Source organism: Pantherophis guttatus, chromosome 3 (genome assembly GCF_059756535.1).
Source record: "Pantherophis guttatus breed Tessera chromosome 3, ASM5975653v1, whole genome shotgun sequence".
NCBI classification, from domain to species: domain Eukaryota; kingdom Metazoa; phylum Chordata; class Lepidosauria; order Squamata; family Colubridae; genus Pantherophis; species Pantherophis guttatus.
This window is the reverse complement of record NC_142065.1, coordinates 47,135,890-47,155,794: the sequence shown is the minus strand read 5'-3', so window position 1 is coordinate 47,155,794 and position 19,905 is coordinate 47,135,890. Positions and strand designations below refer to the sequence as shown.

Genomic DNA, 19,905 nt, shown 5'->3' with positions numbered 1-19,905 from the left:
AAATAGCTCTCCTACTAAACCTGCATTTCATAAACAGAGCATTAATTGTATTTTCCAAAACCAACCAATATCTCTTGTAGACCAAATCATTTTAGAAAATGCAAACTTAAATATCCTCAATACAACTCTATAAGTGCTAAAATAATTCCAGAATGTTCCAGGAGTATTTAACGTGGAAGCTGTGTAATTTGGATCAATAGCATGGAAACACTGATTTATATTTTTAACAAATTCAAATCCTGGCTTTTCTATAATACGTGGAGAACTTTCAATCTTCAGAAGCCTAACGTATGATTTTGTAAGCTTATGCTCAGTAACTTAAGAAATACGTAAGCACATGCAGACTAGATAGTCCTCAATTTATGACCATTCACTTAACAACAGTTCGAATTAAAGACAGCCTAGGCCCTAGGAAATGGTGCTTTATGACCTGTAAAGTACTTCCCCACTGTCACAAAATGTCGCATCCCCGCTCCCCCTTTCAGCCATGTGATTGTCATCTGGGAACCTGTTCACATTTACAACCAGCTGCCAAGCACTCTGTAATCTTGTGATTGCCATTTACATTCTTCTCTGCTGGCTTCTAAAGAAGATCAATGGAAAAGCTGGCAGGGAAGCTTGCAAGCTGCCACCACCTTCTAAGAGGACTCCCTTTCACTTCTGGTTGCTGGCTGAATAAACTGCCTGAAAAAGGATTTCACCTCCTTGCCTGTTTGGATTTCAGTAATCCAAAAAGGCACAGAGCTGAAATCTTCCAGCAGGCAGCTCTTTAAGGCAGCTGCCAGAGGTGACGGGAAGCCAAAATCCAAGCAGAATTTTCAGCTCCTGACCAGAGAGGTAGGGTCGTTAAGGTAAGGAGCGCCTCAAGGTGGGTGGGCGGAGGAGGCCCTGGAGGCCTGGCATAGCCCATGCAAGTATCTCTCTATTCAGGAACTGAAAATCCTCCTTGGATTTTGGCAGGGAAGATTTTCCACTTTTGAGTGGAGAGACATTCCCACATGGCCTGCACTGGGCCTCCTAGAGTCTCCCCTCTTCTGAGACACTCCATATTCCTCACCCATGAAATTGTACATTTAATGACCAACATTTGCTTAACAACTGAAATAAGGAGTGCCAGGATTACAGTCTCAAGTGAAGCAGTCACATGGTATCTTGCTTAATGACTGCTTTGCTCTATGACCAAGAGTTCGTCCCATTTGTGATTGTATGTCAAGGACCACTTGCATAGTTATATAAAACCTGTCCTCATTGCTATTACTTTGGCATAGTTATAGTTGGATGATTTTAAAAGACACTCCAAGCAATTAGTATGGAAATGAGAATTACTAAGACAGTTAAAACGGCAATCCTAGTCATGTAATTCTTTACTGCTCACAAGGATAAAAATGACAATGAAGGCAAAACAAAAATGAAAACAATAAGGCAGATGAGAATATTTTATATATCTATTCAAAACCAGATTCCACATTACAACTAAGATTTTATATTATCCACTCACTTTTGGAGGAATTCCTCTACACCACATATTTTGAGAACAAAATCATCCACATCAATGTCGCACAATTCATCATGAGTATAACACAAGGTCTGGTAAATGAGTAAGTCCACTGTAGAGGAACCTGCAAGGATGGGTGAGAGAGAGGAAAAAGTAGTCAGCATTATGATTTCCAAGGCAAAAATCCCATGTAATTCCTCATACGTATCAGTCCTTTTTAGACATAATTATTCCAGTAGATTCATTTCTTTGAACATCAATGAAAGATTCATGCCATTTTCACCATGGGAATGCAAGCTGATGCCAATAAAACATAAAAAAGACAAAGTAAATTTGTCCTTGATTCAGCTATGGTTACTTATCCATGCTTTCTTGACAATATTATGGAAATAGTTTCCTGTTGTTCTTCTAACCAACAGCCAGGAATTTCCAGGTGCCTCTCAATCCAAATGCTAATCAGGACTAACCTGGCTTAATTGTTTAGATCAACCAAGATCAGCTAGATGCTACAACTTACCAAGGCAAATAAGTATCTATTCCTTCCAACTGATGTAGTATCCAACTAAAGATACTACCTACATTAATTTTATATTCTTTTTAATGGAGTCATGAATGCAGTCAAAAGACCATAGTATCCAAGTGACAATTAAAAGAATTATAAATTCTAAAAAGTAGAATAAGAAACAAATAATGTATATGTAGTTTTCTGTAGAGATAGTTATTCTAGAAAGTTTCAGATATCTCCTACTTTAATTCCCATTATTTGTGGCTGTATGGTATTTACAGAACTTCTAATCATAGATACCCATGGTGTGGGCAACAGGAGATAAGTGGTGAATGGTTATAATTCATTACATCTAAATAGCAGCAGCTTGGCATAAATCTTCAAAGTATAAATTGGGATCTACAAAAGGTCCCAGACTTTTTTTAAAAAACAGATTTCAGCAGTTAGATGACATTATTTTTCCTAAAAACAATAAAGGAAAAGAGGAAGAGGGTTAGTTTGATGAGGCAAGAAATACTGAATAGTCAAATCTGTCCAATTTATAAGCATTCGTAAATATTCTATATTAGTTTAAGTTTGACACTTTTTATCTGAAAGCTGGAAATGTTAGTTTGACATGGGTCCTAACAACACTTTCCCTCTGGAGAAAAAACAGTGTTCCCAGAAGATAAGGTATGAATCATAAACTAATATGTCTGCAGGATAAAAATATCCTGAGAAATTCAGAAAGAAAATAAAACACATTGACATTATGAAATGGAAATGGATCCCATTTCATCAGATGAATTCAGTTCATATTCTAACCTTTAAAAGATGAAAATTAGTGCCCTAGAAAAGTCTGAAATATATGGATCACCAAAAAAAGAACAAAGAATCCCCTTTCAAATAGGAAAAAAGACAACTCCATTAAAACTGGTTTTATTGGAAAACATGGCTCTTCACATTCAGAGAATGGCTAATTAGCGTATGGAGTTAAAAGGAGAAAAAGTATTAATGCAGGACTAAATTAGAGATTCATCCAACTACATATCCTCCCAATAAAAAATGTGTGCAAGTGAACTATATACCGGTATATAGTGTGCAAGAATCAGAGTAAGTGTCTCTCCATATAGCCCTATAATGCTATCAGGCCAAAAACTCCAAATGAATGAATTAAGAAAGCCAAGTAATAACTTATAAAATTAGATAGATTTTGGGTTATTGAAAAGGAAAATGTATCTATTATAAAATTCTATCTTCAGCAATTTCAAATTAAAACTGTAATAGTATAATCAATAAGTGAAGTATATTTTAATCTGCAGAGATTTTGTAATTAACAAAAACAATCTGATTTTTTTTTAAGTTTAACCAGATCAATCCAAAGTAACTGTATAAGTCTTGGCTTCATTAAATCAAGGAATAATATAAATAAATACAAATCTGTTGAAACATGGTAAAGGCTATGTATGATTCATGATACATACATTCATGATCACTACTGGCACAGTTTGAAGAAAATTCTAAGTACAAGCCAAAAACTTACAGTCACAAGTGAATGTGAGAGGTTCTTGTAGGCTATCATAAACTACGGTCACCTTCAAGCTAACTCCATGGCCAAGATGTTCAGGGCCGAGATTGACAGTGCTCCAGACATAACCTGTGAGGGAGTAATCCTTGGTACTGTAGCCAGATCTCAATCTATGGACAAGACAAAATGGATACAATTAGTATATATACTACTATAAATACTATAATTTTATGCCATGCTGATAAGCTTTTGTGGTTTTTTTCTTCTCTTCATCTTAAGATCTCTGCATTTAATTTTCTCATTTAATTCACATTTTTAATTCAAGCCATGATGTTAAAACTTTGCTAAATTGGGTTTTCACATTTGTTCATTTTTATCTTTTCTAAGATACTATATTTGTGTTAATATCCAGTCTGAGATTCCCATCGAAATGCACAATACATTTCCAATGCACCATGGAATCACACGAATGGCCTGGAAATGGGTTAGTCCTTAAAGAGTGAAACTATGGTTTGACTCAAAATATTGAGACAATATTCCTATTTCCATGAGTCCTCAGTTGAGGATCCGCAGAGAGCAACGCCACTGGTGAGTGCTAATGTAGACTCGTAGTGGTAATCTAGACTATGTGTTAGTTTTAAACATGCTGAAAAAGAATGAGAAACATCATGCAGAGAGAAATGATTACATTTGGAAAATGGATGGCAAAACAGAAACATTTTCATGCAGTTGGAGCAAGTGTCTATTAAAGATATTGGCTTGACTTCCTTCTGAAAACAGTGTCTCCCATAAACTAAAACTACAAAATGAAGTTGCACTGGATTGAACTATTATGATAACTCACTGAATTTTACTTGTGACACTCCTTAGTTCCCTGATCTAAAAAGCATGGAGAAATGTCTTCTCTCCTCTATCAGTCCTAGATTACTGTGGTAGGAATCATAATCTTCCTTAGGTTCATCCAATCACTTGCAAGTTAAGACATTGCTCAGTGAAGCAGTTGCTTAAACACAATGCAATATAATCTTTAGACCAAGAGCATTTTTTTCCTAAGCATCAAGACTTAAGCAATAAATTGATCCACGTGATTAGGCCATTGGTTACATAGACAAAGAAAATCACACACAAACACAATCTGCAGAAGAAATTTTAAGCAGAGGAAAGCCAAGGAAAGGCACTCTGAGGGATTATTTTCTATCCTAGACTGATACTCACACATCAAGCATATGGCAGAATGCAGCAACCTCTTCATCTTTCTCCTCAGACACCTCAAATAGTTCATAACCATTGGACACAGGATAATGCCGAGAAGTGCCCTGATACCAAACGTGGGTAGGGAGTGGGGAGAAATAAATGAAACACAACCATCAATGAATTAACATTTTGAGTATATGTTCCTCATTTATTTTATAAAGCAGTTAAAGATATACCAAGGAATATGGCAGGAGCAACTCTTGACTTCATTTTATATATAACATAAACACAGTTATTTCCCTTTAAGTTAACAAAGGTTTTATTAGACTATAAAAGTTTTTGCCATTTTTTTCCTGGTTTACAGATTGTGAAGACCAGAGAACCACTATGGACTGGTCCAATGTCTAGTCAGTATATGACTTGACTTTAGGCTTTTTTTTATGTATGTATCTATGTTTTATTTATTTATTTATTTATTTATTTATTTATTTATTTATTTATTTATTTATTTATTTATTTATTTATTTATTTATTTATTTATTTATTTATTTATTTATTTATTTATTTATTTATTTATTTATTTATTTCCATCCTGTATTATTTTTATAAATAGCTGAAGGCAGCTATTTATACTTAACACTCCTTCCTCATCCTATTTTCCCTACAACAATAACCCTGTGAGGTGGATTGGGTTGAGAGAGTGATTGGCCCGAAGTCACTCAGCCAAACTTATATCTGTAGCAAAACTGAAGATGTAGAAGGTTTACATTTATAATGCATTGTAAGTGCACGGTTTTGTATTTTTCAAAAATGACTATTGCAAAAATAAGATTTTATTATTTACTCCATATGGTATAAGGCTTGCATTTCAGCTCAAAATTCTCTTTCAGATAGGTTGGCTGAGAATTGTTGCGCTCTTTAGTCCGCAATTATTTCTGAATAAACCTATCACAATGATTTTTATAGATTAAATAAAGATTACACATGATATCCAGCATAGGTATTTATACCCTTGCATTTTCAGACTCCTGCTGGATATGTAACTGGTGGGACAGGGCATACTGTATAATCTTTAAACTAAAAAAATAAACCCTTCCCAAACCTCATAATACTGTAACTAAAAGCCCAGCCAAGCAGAAAAATGGTTAAAGCAGGATTCTCAAAATGTTTCATTTTGTTCCTCTTTCCCAAATGTCACAGTTGGATGAGACAGAAGTAGGGACAGAAACATTTTGAATGCCAAGCTCAACCAAATGGAGTGCACACATGGGCCCAATGCTTCCATTCACTTCTTCAAAGCAAACAAAAGACCCACTGTCAGAGCAATTAACCCATTAAATAGACAGAGAAATGTGGGGAGGTGGGCACAGAACACAACAGACGCTCATGGCAGTCTTAATGTTCTTTTGCAATTACTTTCTGGCACATCAAAATTAGAGAATTACTGGTACTTACATGATCTTTGCAAGCTTCTGCCATTTCTAGATGCACAGAAAGTTAATCCCCAAAGATTAGAGAAGTTCTTTAGAGAAGTTGTTTGCATTCATATCCTGTATGTTTCAGAGGTATTTCTCATTTACTCTTATATTCAAAAATATGACACTGTCCACTCACAATCCCAGATGAACTAGTAAAAATATTCCCCATGACTCAAGGCTAAGGAATTTTTCCCCTATTTCTCAGAATGCTGCTGTAAAATACTTATTAAAAGTAATGAAAAGAAAAGGCTGGCATATATTGTACACAATATTCCTGATACTTGTGTGCTAATAGCAATTTAAGAATATACTATTTCTAAAATACCAAGCTTTTTAAACATGAATGTTCTATACTTTTGGAAGCAGTAGCTCTAACAGCCAGACAGACTCTTCTTTTGATGGCGTTTTAACTGGACACTGCCTTTCCTCAGACTGTTTCTCTATGGATCATGCAGTATAAATAGCTTCACTGACATATAGTCCTTCCCTTCCAAGGCAAACAGTTAAGATCACTGACATATATTATATCAAGCTTTGGTGCAGCCAAACATACAAGTGGGACATGAATTCCAGAGCCAACATTTAGACTAGAATAAGGAAGTTAAATTGTTATTTCAGTAGGGTCCTGGTGAACTACCTTGTATGGATCTACATGATAATTTTGTCTGTTTTCAGTTGTACATTATAGATTGCCGAATGTTGATACTGGAAGAGAATCTCTTAAATTTTACATTAACTAGATGGTAGAATTGCGTTGGCTTGGCTGATTTATTGGAACAGATATTTTGCTCATATCCTAAGAATTGGTGCAGAAATACTATAAATTATGAGTCTTACATGATACAACTCTATGGACTGATTTAGAAGACTAGAAATGCAAAGGGGCCAAGCAATACCTTATATTCTACACCTTTCACCATGGAAAATTTTCATTTGCTATGAATCAGAGAACAAAAAAAAGGACAGTGGTACAGGAAGAAAAGTGGTTAACTGATTCTCTCTGCTTACAAATATTCACTCTCTTACATTGTTAAAGGCATATATAGAAGGCTGCCCGCTATCAAATTGCATTTTCTGAAGCCAATGACTGAACTTTTAAAAATAGTTTTAAATAATATAGCTTTTATTACTTCTAAAAAAGAATTGAATTAAATTGAATTTACGGAGCTCTTATCTCCTTAATTTTTTTTAGCAAAGTTTAGGAATCTTCTGACTCCCAGAATATTCATACTTAATTTAAAGAATAGATATACAGAACATTAAGAAGCTTATGTGATGCTCTCAACCATGTTCTGGCAGAAGGACTAAATAGCCATATTTTTGTTTACATGAAATTGTCTTACTGGATCTGCTGATATCCTCCGGTTCTTGTTGAGAGCAGCATTCTTCCGTCCACCACATCTGGAGACATAAGTCCTGGGAGGGACTTGAGGAGGCATGGTTTTGCTACGAGCAACTGGCTTCCCACTGCTTTCTTTCTCAAAAATGCTTCTGCCTTCCTTCCAGCTCCAAGTGGCTTCTCTCAGAAGATCAGTATCATAAGTGGACTTGAGGTTGAGTCGAGTGATAGCATCATTGATGCCATCATAGTCTACTGTGCTATATTGGTCTTCCTCTGAGATTCTTCGATCTAGCAATTTTCCATCAGCTCTCTCGTGAGATGAGGAGAACATGTTGATATTATTGGGTTGGGGTCCTTTGACAGAAGCTTGATTTGCTTCAGAAGTGTTCCAGATGGTAATGCGAGGTGGCAGTGGGGGAGGAGAAAGCTTCTTGGGTGACCTACCACCATTGCTGTGCTGACAGGGTGTACTATTGAGGGGATCATTGAGGAAGTCTCTCTCTGTGCTATCAAAGATGTACAAATAGTCACTAGACAGAGGATTCTTCAACCAAGGTTGACTTTCTGCTTCAGGCACCAATCTGGATGAGGTAGTGTTGTTGGTCCCCAAAGCTTTTGAAACTTCTTGGCCAGAGAGTGCGTTATAGTTGAGGGTTGAATCTGAGCCAGAGAGGCCTCGCATGACCTTAATATTATGGCAGTCATTCCTTACAGCAGGTATGTTGTAATCCAGAATGGGATCATCCCAAGAAATTAGAGGTTGATCGGTATTTTGCTTTGCCTGGTTCTCCTCCTTGTCTTGTCTCAGGCGGGACAGGGCATCATATTCCATCTGCAGGGCTTCTGCAAGAGCCAGCTCCTTACGGCTAATCCCCACAGACTCCAAAGATTGCCAGTGCTCTCCATTTCCTCTGGTTGCAGACATCTCTTGGAAAACAAGTACTGAAACCAGTAACTACTGGATGCTCAATACAGCTTTTAGGAACAAAGGCATGCTGTGCCACCGGCTACCTACAAGTGAAGAGACCAAAGGAACATGGCAATAAGAGTGAGTTTCATTAATATCCATCTGCTTTACTGAAAGGTTTTCATATATTTGATCAGCACTTGAGAAAACAAGCTGCTATGGCTACACAAACATCTGCTATAGCAAATCTAGACAGCATATTAAAAAGTAGAGACATTACCCTGACAACAAAAGTGCATATAGTTAGGTCTATGGTTTTCCCAGTTGCAATATATGGCTGTGACCATACCATAAGGAAGGCTAAGCACCAAATAATTGAGGACTTTGAACTATGGTGCTGGAGAAGACTCCTGCGAGTCCCTTGGACTGCAAGGCAATCAAACCGGTCAGTCCTAGAGGAGATCACCCTGACTGCTCTTTAGAAGGCCAGATCCTGAAGATGAAATTCAAATACTCTGGCCACTTAATGAGAATGAAGGACTCACTGGAGAAGAGCCTGATGCTGGGAACGATTGAGGGCAAAAGAAGAAGGGGACAACAGAGAATGAGGTAGCTGGATGGAGTTACTGAAGCAATCAGAGTGAGCTTAAATGGACTCCGGGGGATGGTAGAGGACAGGAAGGCCTGGAGGAACGTTGTCCATGGGGTCGTGATGGTTCAGACATGACTTCACGACTAACAACAACAACATGGCTATACAATCACCATCACCTCAGCTGAAAATATAAACAGTCAACAAATATTTACCCTGCTTGGAAACCAATCCTGAAATATTATGTTCATGTTCAATAATTCATCAAGTAATTCAAGTTTACAGTTTTTTCCTGCAAAAAATAATAAGATATGTGATCCCAAGATAAAGTAGATATTTAAGTGCTTAGTATCAAGAAAAAGGAAGTTTAGTAGTTTGAACAATCAGATTAAATGGCCATCAACACTGTCTTCCATAGAAGACAAGAAAAGGACCCATTAAAAACATTTTAGCAGTATATAACTACAGTGGCACCATCTCTTTATATTTCCAGAGTTCAGAGGCATCTCTTTTCTGATATGGTGCACAATCATATTCATCATAACATATACTTCAATCTCTATGAATTGGTCTAATCTTCTCTTAAAAGCTTTTCAAGTTGCTATCATATCTTGAGAAACTGAATTCCATAATTTAACTTTATGTTGTTTGAATAAATATTATATGCCTGAAACCATAAATCACCAATTCATTTTTCCCATTTTTACCAAAATGTCCATATGAGTTTTCCAGTTTTTTATGAAAGTACTTATTGCTTTATTCCTGATCAAAAAGATCAGTTCTGTCATTTCTGTAGATTCTACCATCTTTACAATGTACTCCATTGTGGGTATTTCAATGTCTTTCCGTTTTTGTACATATAATAGTCTCACTGCAATTATTATATACAAAACCAATATGCCCTAAGTCTCTTTAATTGCCTATTGATAAATCCAATAAAAACAGTTCTGTTTTCATCTGAATATGATCTTTTAAAATCATTTGCATCATGATGTGTGTTTGTATCCATTTTTATTTTTATTTTGCAAGTCCACTATGCACGGTAATATCCCTTCATATTTTCAAGCACCCTTATATATCTTAAATAATTCCTATGGTACCAATGATACATCATTTTATAAAAGTTCTTTCTTAAATTATAACACAATGTGAATTTCAGTCCTTTTAGTTACAATGTGAATTTCAGTCCTTTAACATTGGTCCATTATCATGTACATTTTAACTTGTTCTTCCATTTCAAATCTCAACAGAAGTTTATACATTTTAGCAATCATATGTTCATCATTTGTAGATAATAATTCAGTTTCAAATTCTGTCTTATGTTGTTTAATTCTATTTATTTTTTATCTGTATTAAACTTTCCAGTAATTTCAAGGAATAGAAAATTATACACTGTAAAAATGGAATAAAATTCCCTTGTAAAATTTCAGATCTGCTGGGAGGACTAGTAAAAGCATCTCAATCAGTATTCTGAAGCTTCAATTCTAGACATATTCTAAGCATGCATAAAGGAAGTATGAAACATCCTTATTTGTAGTTGATATAGCAGTAGTGTAATGGTTGCAACCAGAAGAACAGGGTACAAATTGTCAGACCATGGAGCAGTTTCTTTTTCTTTTCTGATTTCTCTCTGTCATGCACACAAATACACACACACACACACTTATTGTTGTGAATATAAGGAAGTGGGGAACAGGTGTGCAGTTTCAACTTTTTTTGCTGGGGATTAGATAAATTGTAATAAATAGCAACTAAATAAGCACATCTGGAAATGTGTGTTTTGCTCAATTTATAGTAATGGAAAATGAGATGAAGTTGTTAAAGCATGTGTTAAAAACCCTTTAAGGGAAAAGCCTGGCAAGGATTTAAAGAACTGGTTTGTTTTGCAGGTGTCACTGTAAGTGTAAACTCCTTGGTCTTGTCAAGATATTCCATCAATCTATGCTCTAGGCACTTAATTAATAATCATACTTGCTGTGATTAACAGAAAAGGAGAGACCCATTTAACATTCTGTTAACACTGTTCTTAGGCAGTAACACAACAACATATTAACAGCTCACGAATTAGAGGCAAAATATACCAGCAGGTAAAATGACAGCAACAAATGCTAAAACGTGCACAAAATATGGCAAAGCCCGAGAGAAGTGCTGTGATGTCCTCTTAAATCTGTATGGTTGTGACATTAAAGCAAAGTAAAGTAAGGTGCTGGTTCTATCCAGAGCAGAATGACTAAAGCTCATGCCTTACGAATAATTGTGCATAATTATGTATAATCAAGCCATAGTATGATTTATGTGGCTTGGACTTAAGGGGTTATTTTTTTTATAAACAAACAAACATACAATATATAATCAATCATTCAGTGCTTCATCTGAGTACTTCTTTTGTGACTTCTTCTTGTTCTACATTTCATAATATCATCATTTCATTTATTATAACATTTCTCCCACATTTCTTACTTTGCTATTAATACATTTATCTTTTCTCTCCTCTTTCTTCTTCCCATGTTTCATTACAACATTACCCTAAATATATTTCTTCTCTAACCAATGGTAAAATTGTCTCCATATCTTAAAATATTCAGATTCCTCTCTTTCTTTGATTGTCAAAGTCAATCTGTTCATTTCTGCCCAATCCAATATTTTCTTAATTACTTCACCCTCTGTAGGGATTTTCTCTGCTTTCCATCTTTGCGCAAATATTAGCCTCGCTGCAGTTATTATGTAAATAATCAAATACATATTTTCTTTACTAAATTTCTCTGGTAGGATACCCAATAGGAACAGTTCAGGTTTTAAATCTATATGTTGTTGTATCATTTCTTCCAATCATGTTTTAACTTTAATCCAATATTTTTTTGCTTCTGGACATGCCCACCACATATGCTAATATGATCCTGGTATCTGATGACATTTCCAGCATTTAGCTGATTTATCTTTAAACATTTTTGCCAGTTTTTCAGGTGGCAGGTTATATTGATTTTCTTTATATCCTGTGGACATTGTTAATTTGTAATTCCTTTCCCATAATTGTTGCCATTTATCTAGCTCAATTGTATATCCAAATTTTTTTGCCCAAACTATCGTTTCTTTTACTTGTTCGTCTTCTAAATCAATACTAAGTAAGTAATTGTATATTTTTAAAATTATTTTATCATCTGTTCCTGTGAATATCCTGGACTTAAGGGGTTATTTATATGAACCAGAAATTGTAGTTTATAAATCATGGCTTATGGTTTAGTGTGCTATATAAATCCAGGATTTTGTGTTTTAATAAACCATGATGAAAACAAGTCATGGTTACCTTGGTGTGTGAAGTCAACATCTAGAAGTCATAGGGTCATAAGAGTTGGAAGGCTTCCCTACAGAATGTCTGAATCAACCTCATTCTTTTTACCAAGTTAAATGGCTGATGCAATAGGCTTCAGCAGATGAATCAAGAGCCAGTACCAAATTACAGCTGAGGTAAAATAGATAATGTCAGCAACATTGCTATCATAAAAAATACAGGAGACAAATTTTTGAACAGGGATCAAATGTGAGACTTAGATTTAAACAACTACACAGTAGAGAATTCTCTTGGTTGCTGAGAGCAGAGGAAAGAAGAAATGCTCCATTGTTCAATCCAGATAAAATATTTCAGATTCCACCCTTGGCATTTTCAGTTGAATCAATCAGCTATCATTCTACCCAAAATGTTTCATAATTGCAACATAAAAACAGCTAAAGATACTCAAAAATAAACAAACATTAATAAAAACTAAAAAAGTATGTTTATGATTACAAAGGTCCATGGTAGCCCACATACAGTTAAAGATCAAAAAGCATAATAGAATAAATATATATATAGTGCAGTAGTGCTAGTAAGGAATGGAGTTTGCCCAGAAGAAAAAACAGGAATCATCTATAACATATTGTATAAAGACTAGAACAGCCACTGTGTTAGACAAACAGGCAAAAGACTAGCAGAACTCATCCATGAACATCCACTCGTAGTCAAAAGACATGAAATTAAAGACACTCTTTTAATTTCACAACTAGACTTAACTGGTTAACTGTGACCATCCCAGACCAAGTCAAGTCCAAAAATGCGAGAGAATTCCTGGAAGCCTGGCACTTTGACAAATTAGCCATGAATAGACACATAAATAACTTCTACATACAGTGCAAAAGAAACAATTGACAAGCCAAAAAGGGAACAAAAAGACCAAAATACCTCCCCACCAGCAATCAACACCCAAATGAGCATAGATTAATACCAAGATTAACATTAGACCAACAATCAAGAAGTAAACAATACTCCAATCAAGGAACTGCCAATAAACTAACAGTAAACACTACAACCAAAGAACCTCCAAAACCATTCCCACCAACACTGACAGGGCAAGCCACTAGAATATAATTTGACAGCAATCCCCATTCCTTGCTAGCACTGATGATGCTACCTAGTTTGGATAATGAAACATTTGCAAGAAAACAACCAAGCTCAGAGGACTCCTTATTTCAACCCTGAGCTACAAATATTCTCTTTTATCAGCCACATCAACAGCAAGAACTTGCCTAGGCCTCAGGGCCTGAGGAAACAGCTAAGGGCTTTAATGGCCTTATGAAAGGTTAACAGGGTCAGGGCCATCTGGATCTGCAAGGGGATGCAATTCAAAAGCTGCAATATTCATGGAGTTTTCTAGCAAAAATGTTGGATCTAATCCCTATTGGAAATCATGAAAACTAGTATTTTTTTTTAAATAAGATGAACTATTAACCACTATTAAAACTGAGGAGAACAGCTGTAGCAGAAGCTCTTATTTTCCTGACTCTTCTCTTCCCTAAGGTAACAACTCCTGTAAGATTCTTTTCATCTCTAAAGATAGCCTCATTCTAATTTTACAGACCAACAGCCTTGTTTATCAGAGAAGCAGGAATTCAATAAGAACATATCCTGTACGGTATTCATCTCTGTTTTGGATGTTTGAAAAAGAAATTTTGCTTTTAAAGTCTGTTTAATTTGTTTCCCCTTTTCCTCAGTTCAAATTACAATAATTCCCCTCTTCTTCAAAGTATCAATAAAATAAATTATTAGCAATTATAAATATATTACTAATAAATTACATAATCATTCACAGGCCTGTGGAAAGAGGAATAATTTGCACATTCTGTTCTAAGTCTTCTTGAAACCCATTAGTAACTCTTCTTCTTTTATTCCTTGATCATGTTCAATTAGGAGAATAAATTTGCTTTATGCAAGGAATAGGAAGGTTGCAGATTTTATGAAATTGAAAGTTTAATTATTGATGGCAATCTTACTGCTTCTGCACACATTTTATAAAATGGACACAAGTGCCAATTTGGATTCAAATGAGTTAAATTCAATTCTTTCATAAAATCAGTCATTAACAATATTTAAAGAATGGAATGCATCATTTAATAGTCAAAAGTTTTGAGAAAATAACCCCCCCCCAAAAAATCAATGAGTTCTGTGGTTGGTTTTCTATATTTCTAAGGTGTATTAGTATGAACTGCTATGTTATTGAAAATCATAGGAAAAACAAAATAAAGATGGACTTTGTTATTTGCAGAGGTCTTAACCAGTGTAAAAACAAGAGATAATAAAACCATGACTCAGTACTTCTATAGGAACTGCCTACAAACTGTTTTCCGCTTGCTTATTCCAATAAATTCCTCAACTTCAAAGAAAAAAGGACTACTCCAACTATCAGCTGTAGTAGAGCTACAGTGTAGAAAGAGCACTAGCATCTAGCAACACAGCTAAATATCTTCACTGAAATAGTGAAAAAGCCACCAATCAGGTGACTTACTCTGAAACCATGTGGAACCTCACAAGCAGTCTGACTAAGCAAGATCCACTGTGACCAAGCAAGGGAAAATAGGAAAAAATACAGGGCATAGATGATATAATTCTTTAAAAAATATGTTAACCTCATAAACAAATCACTGTGCACCTATGTAAAGTGCTGTAATGAAAAACAAAGTAAAAACTACTGTTCAAATGTTCTTACTCCTAAAAAGTTTCTCCTAGCTTTCATCTGGAACCTGTCTTCCTGTCATATAAAACTATTATTCACTCTGAGATGATGGAATAGAGTTGGCCTTGTTTCCTGTTATTCTACTTTAGATATCCATAATATCCCCAGTCAGTTTTCTCTTTTTAAATGTTCCCATTCCCTCAATTTCTATTTAGAATTAATTAATCTAAATAGACTAATTCTATTTAGAATTAATCAATTGTCACTGATATTCTCTGTAGTGGATCTGGTTTGATCAACATGTGGGTCATGTGCCATGCTCTTCCTGTCCTGGAATTGAATTCTGGCCATTTCTTTTTAATGTAACTATTTTCTCTTATATACAACTGTCCTATTTGCATATGTAGCAACAGTACTGGGTATATCCAAGCTGCATTCCAAGCAGCAGAGACACTACTGGTACATCTCTCAGATATTCTACTTATTCTTGTGTAGTAGATATGCTTCAACAACAGTTCCATGTTTTTGTATATTTCTTTCATGTTTGCAGCATAGCCAACAGATACTAAAAGGTGTACATTGCTACTGTGTAAAAATAGAAAACTTCTATAAAATAGTATGTGATTACATAGGTTATAGGTTAAATTACACAGATTATATTTGTGATTAGTAGCCAAAAATCTATAAGATAAACCCCAAAGTGTTCAGGAAGCAAAATCTTTGTAGTCCAGTGTCCATCAATAAAAATGCTGAAGCGCTCAAACCCTAAGAATGAACATTTTAACATTCCATCTAACATCTCTCTTCAGTGTGATGATGAACACATCAATAATTTTCAAAATGTAACAAATTTTACATTTCACCACTGGATAAAACCTAATATTGTATTTTATTCAAGAAGATAAAAAGTAACTAATAAATTGGGGCAATTTTATTGTTTTCATTTGCAATCATTTCTGTATGACAGCTTTCTCATTTTCTCTGCATTTCCTTTTTGATAGCTAGATAGGGTTTTTTTAGTTTTAAAAGGAAATTTCTCATTAAAATCACCATAATAATCCATATATACTCCCTGTGTTTTAAGATTGGCATAACACATGTTAGATCTAAAGTACCTTTCTGTCTATTTTCCTAAAGCTGGGCTTACCTTACATTAAATAAATAAGTTGAGCTCAATGGAGAGGTCCCATATAGGAGGATTAAGAACTCCCCAGTTAAATTACTTTAAGACTGGTATTAATCCCACTAGCTAGACTAGAATAGACCAGGAAATAAACTTCAAGGGAAGACTCTTTTTAATTAGTATATTCTCTTGGGGAGGTCTGCTTGCTTCACACTTAACAAATCCATCACACATTAACACCTCAGTCTTTGTTCCATGTCCAAAAAGCATGTGAAAAGACATTACACTGAGTGCAGTTTCTGAGTAAGTGTGAATATTAATCTTATTAACAAAACAGTTATTTCATTGGATGGGGAATATAATTCAATGGCAGAGCACATGTTTTACTTGGAAAAGCATATTCAAGGCACAGTATGTCTGGTAGGTCTGAAAAAGATTGTTCTAGTCATTTTCAGGAATACATGGGTCAGTGATAATTATCTTTAATTTAGCAAGTATGAGATCAGGAGAAATAGCAATGATATGTGTTATTTAGGATTGGTAATGATCCTCCACTTCTTGCTAAAAGCCAATGTAAAGAATCTCATAAAAATCTGGGAAACAAATATTTAAACTAATAATTGCTAAAGTTATAAGGAGTAATTTTGTGTGTAAGAATATTCTTCAAGTTCATAACAATTAGAGATAAAGTTTCCTTCAAGTTGAACTCAGGCCTCAATAATTCATGGACAGATGTATGATCTTCTGTTGGTGGTGGTAGTGGTATATGTGTGTGTGTGTGTGTTTTGCTTTTAATCTAATTTAAAACCCTGGGGTTTCCTGATGAGGAAACCACCCAAGACTGACTCTGCTTGACTTTCCCAAATCAGTGAAGGTTAGCCAAATGCTACTACCTACCTGGAAGCCATTCCCTTTTTAGGGATTCTGAATTGTATGTTGTTTTAGCAAATAGCAACACCTAGTTAAGCTTTTCTGGGCTCAGAAGCATCAGTCATTAGACTAGAAAAATCGTAATGACCAAATAAATGAAGGTGCTTATACAACACTTGGAAGATAATCAAAACTCCTATTTGGCTTATCACAGGATTTAAACTAAAGCAAGAGCTTCATTTTATTAAGGAATATATTGGAAAACATTCAGTCTAACTACTGCAATTAATCAAGGTATGTCCCTTCATCACCAGTTATATCTAAACACATTGAAGAGATAGCAGCAATTGAGAGACACAAATCTGACATTTTGGTATCTTTATCATCTTAAGTAATAGATTGCCTAATCACAATTTACTAAATAAGTCAAAATAATACACTATAATTTATAGAACACACTAGCTATATTTGTACAACTCTTAAACCAAAAATGAGTTAAATCAGATTAGAGCATAATTGTAACATATAAACATACTGTGTGTGTTATAAGGGATTTTCTAATAGAACCCCTAAATATTTCCTACAGAGGATGGAATTTTCAGAAAGACATTGTCACAGGAAAATTAGCTAGTGATTTAAATCTCTAGGATGGGGGTATATCTGATTCCATGGTAATAGAAGGAAGAGGTAAAATGGAAGGTGTGTTGGATATGCTTGTCGCCTTGAGTTAATTGTAAAAATAATAAACGTGGGATGCAAATGAATAAACAAATAAAACTAGAAGCAAACTATTAACATCTCCAACACAAAGAAAGCATGGCCATCAACAAATATATATCTATTAGACGAATAATTATGCTTTGTAAAATAGGGATTTTAAGCAGGAAGCATGGTTTTGGGCCATGTACACTTTTGTAAGATCATCCTATAAAATGAAAGGGACATTGAGACTCATCCACAAAGCATACACCTTGCTCAGGAGCAATTCTTATCACAGTGTAATGCAGTGTCTTCCTTTGATCCTGTACACAGAGTCTACACTGATCCTGTAGATCAGTGGATAAGATAACATCCCATAAAATTACTTCTTTTCTTCTAATTTAAGAGTGATTTAAATCAGAGAATGGCCAGAATCTTCCTATGCAGCACAAAGCTTTGAGATGGTTACATTATTCAGGGCAATTATCACCTTTTGCCCATTGAGTGCTATGCTGCCTAGTTATTACCTCCTGGAATAAAATAATGGTTGTTTCTATGGTTGCAAGTTCATTCATATCTATCAGTGTGCTACAAGCCACGCCAAAGTCTCTAGATCCAACAAATATCCCTGCATATATAGTGTTCTGAGGAATCAAAGGCCTGACACTGAATTTGCTCTACACAATGTGGGAAACATGAAAATTACAAAAGGGGAGAAATAGAATCAGTATAATTCAGTACTGCATAATGGCTGATGAGAAATAATGGCAATGAGAAAATATTTCCTCTGCTTCTGCACCATGTTTATGCAGTGGTTGTGATCTTGTTATTTTTTAAATATTTTATTTTGGGGTCTTGCAGACATCAGAAGAGCCACACTGTGGCCCCATTCACTACTATGGGAGCTGTTTAACATTTGTTACATAAATTCTTTATTTAAATGCATACATAAACAATCCATTTCAGAAGCATAAAAGACACCTCAGACTTCCAAACATATTGAATTCTGTCCTTTGATAAGCTTTTTGATCTGCTGTGAATCTAGGCCTATTGCCCAGAAAGTTCAGCAACATTATTATTTTATTTATTTAAAAAATAGCTGATCATCTAATATCCAATGCAGGAATGCAATGTCTTATCTTAGGATGCTAAGAAGATGCAGGGAGAGGGAAATGATTTTCTACAGAAACAGCAGCAAATTCAGAAGGCTGTCCTCTGTAGCTCTCTGGTCCCCACCCCCCCACCCCAATTTTGGCTTATAACTGCAGGAAACCACATGAAAAGAAGTCCTTTAAAAGCAAGTTGCAGGGGGGAGGGTAACCCATCTGGTAGAAGGGACATGTGTCTGAATACTTGTGGGCTACAGCAGCCCAAATGTGAACAGCCTGAGGCCAGAGCTCTTGTATTTCTAGCAGCTGAGCACCACCTGCTCAGCTCAGGAGACAGACATGGGAAGTCAAGCAGAAAGATTGTACTGAAGTCTGTGGGAATTCACAGCCAAGCCTATTCCCCATCCTCTACTCCCCCTCTCCCCACTGGCAGCATGAACTGCCAAGCATGAAGATCACTTGCAGCCGCTGAGCTGAGGAAGGAGGGCCCAGCACAGGCCCACCCTCTTTGGGAGGGAGGATGTAGGCAGGTACAAGAATACCTGATTCCTAAAACCATGAAATCAAAGCAGCACTAAGACTAGTATTTTATTAAATAATTTTAATTGCATTTTTAAAAAGACAGATACAGAATAAAGGATGCAGAAAAATAGTAATATCCAACAAATTAATTATGAAATTGCAACAGCAAAGCAAACAAAAAGAAAAAAAATAGAAAGATCATTAGACTTGGAATAATTTTTTTTGTTGGATGAATTTCAGCTTCAAGTTCAAAAAAACATTCATTGATATTCCATTCCTAGATATTCTAATTCTTTATTCCATAAATCATAAATATCAGTAATTTCAATTTTAAAGACAGTTTTTCAGCGTCTGATATAATTTCAAAGCCAGTTTATTTTCAGCAGCTCTGACTTCTTTGAGGCACCTAGAGTATCTGGTTCACACTGGGATAGCCAAATATGCTTAAATTGTTTATATTGCTTTGTAAGAAAACATTACAAAGTAATTGATTTAAAGTAATTATCACACAGCCTGCCCATTTTTTTCTAACAGAACGTATTTCCTATTTTAAAAACAGTTTTGCCATAAAGCTAAAT

At 35.2% G+C, this 19,905-nt stretch overlaps 1 protein-coding gene across 2 annotated transcripts in view; it reads right to left on the bottom strand.

The window, feature by feature from the left end:
- The window catches only part of PIK3C2B (phosphatidylinositol-4-phosphate 3-kinase catalytic subunit type 2 beta), a 94,971-nt gene that overhangs the window by 66,006 nt on the left and 9,060 nt on the right, over positions 1-19,905 (bottom strand). Inside the window, exons 2-6 of one of the 2 annotated variants that reach the window (XM_060687229.2) lie at positions 9,236-9,312; positions 7,523-8,532; positions 4,723-4,823; positions 3,523-3,677; positions 1,499-1,619 (exon numbers count right to left, since the gene is read on the bottom strand). In XM_060687229.2, the coding sequence (XP_060543212.2) occupies positions 1,499-1,619; positions 3,523-3,677; positions 4,723-4,823; positions 7,523-8,446 (1,301 nt within the window). In that variant the 5' untranslated portion in view covers positions 8,447-8,532; positions 9,236-9,312. The remainder of the gene's footprint in view (positions 1-1,498; positions 1,620-3,522; positions 3,678-4,722; positions 4,824-7,522; positions 8,533-9,235; positions 9,313-19,905) is intronic. The other variant, XM_034414485.3, reaches the window with a different exon arrangement.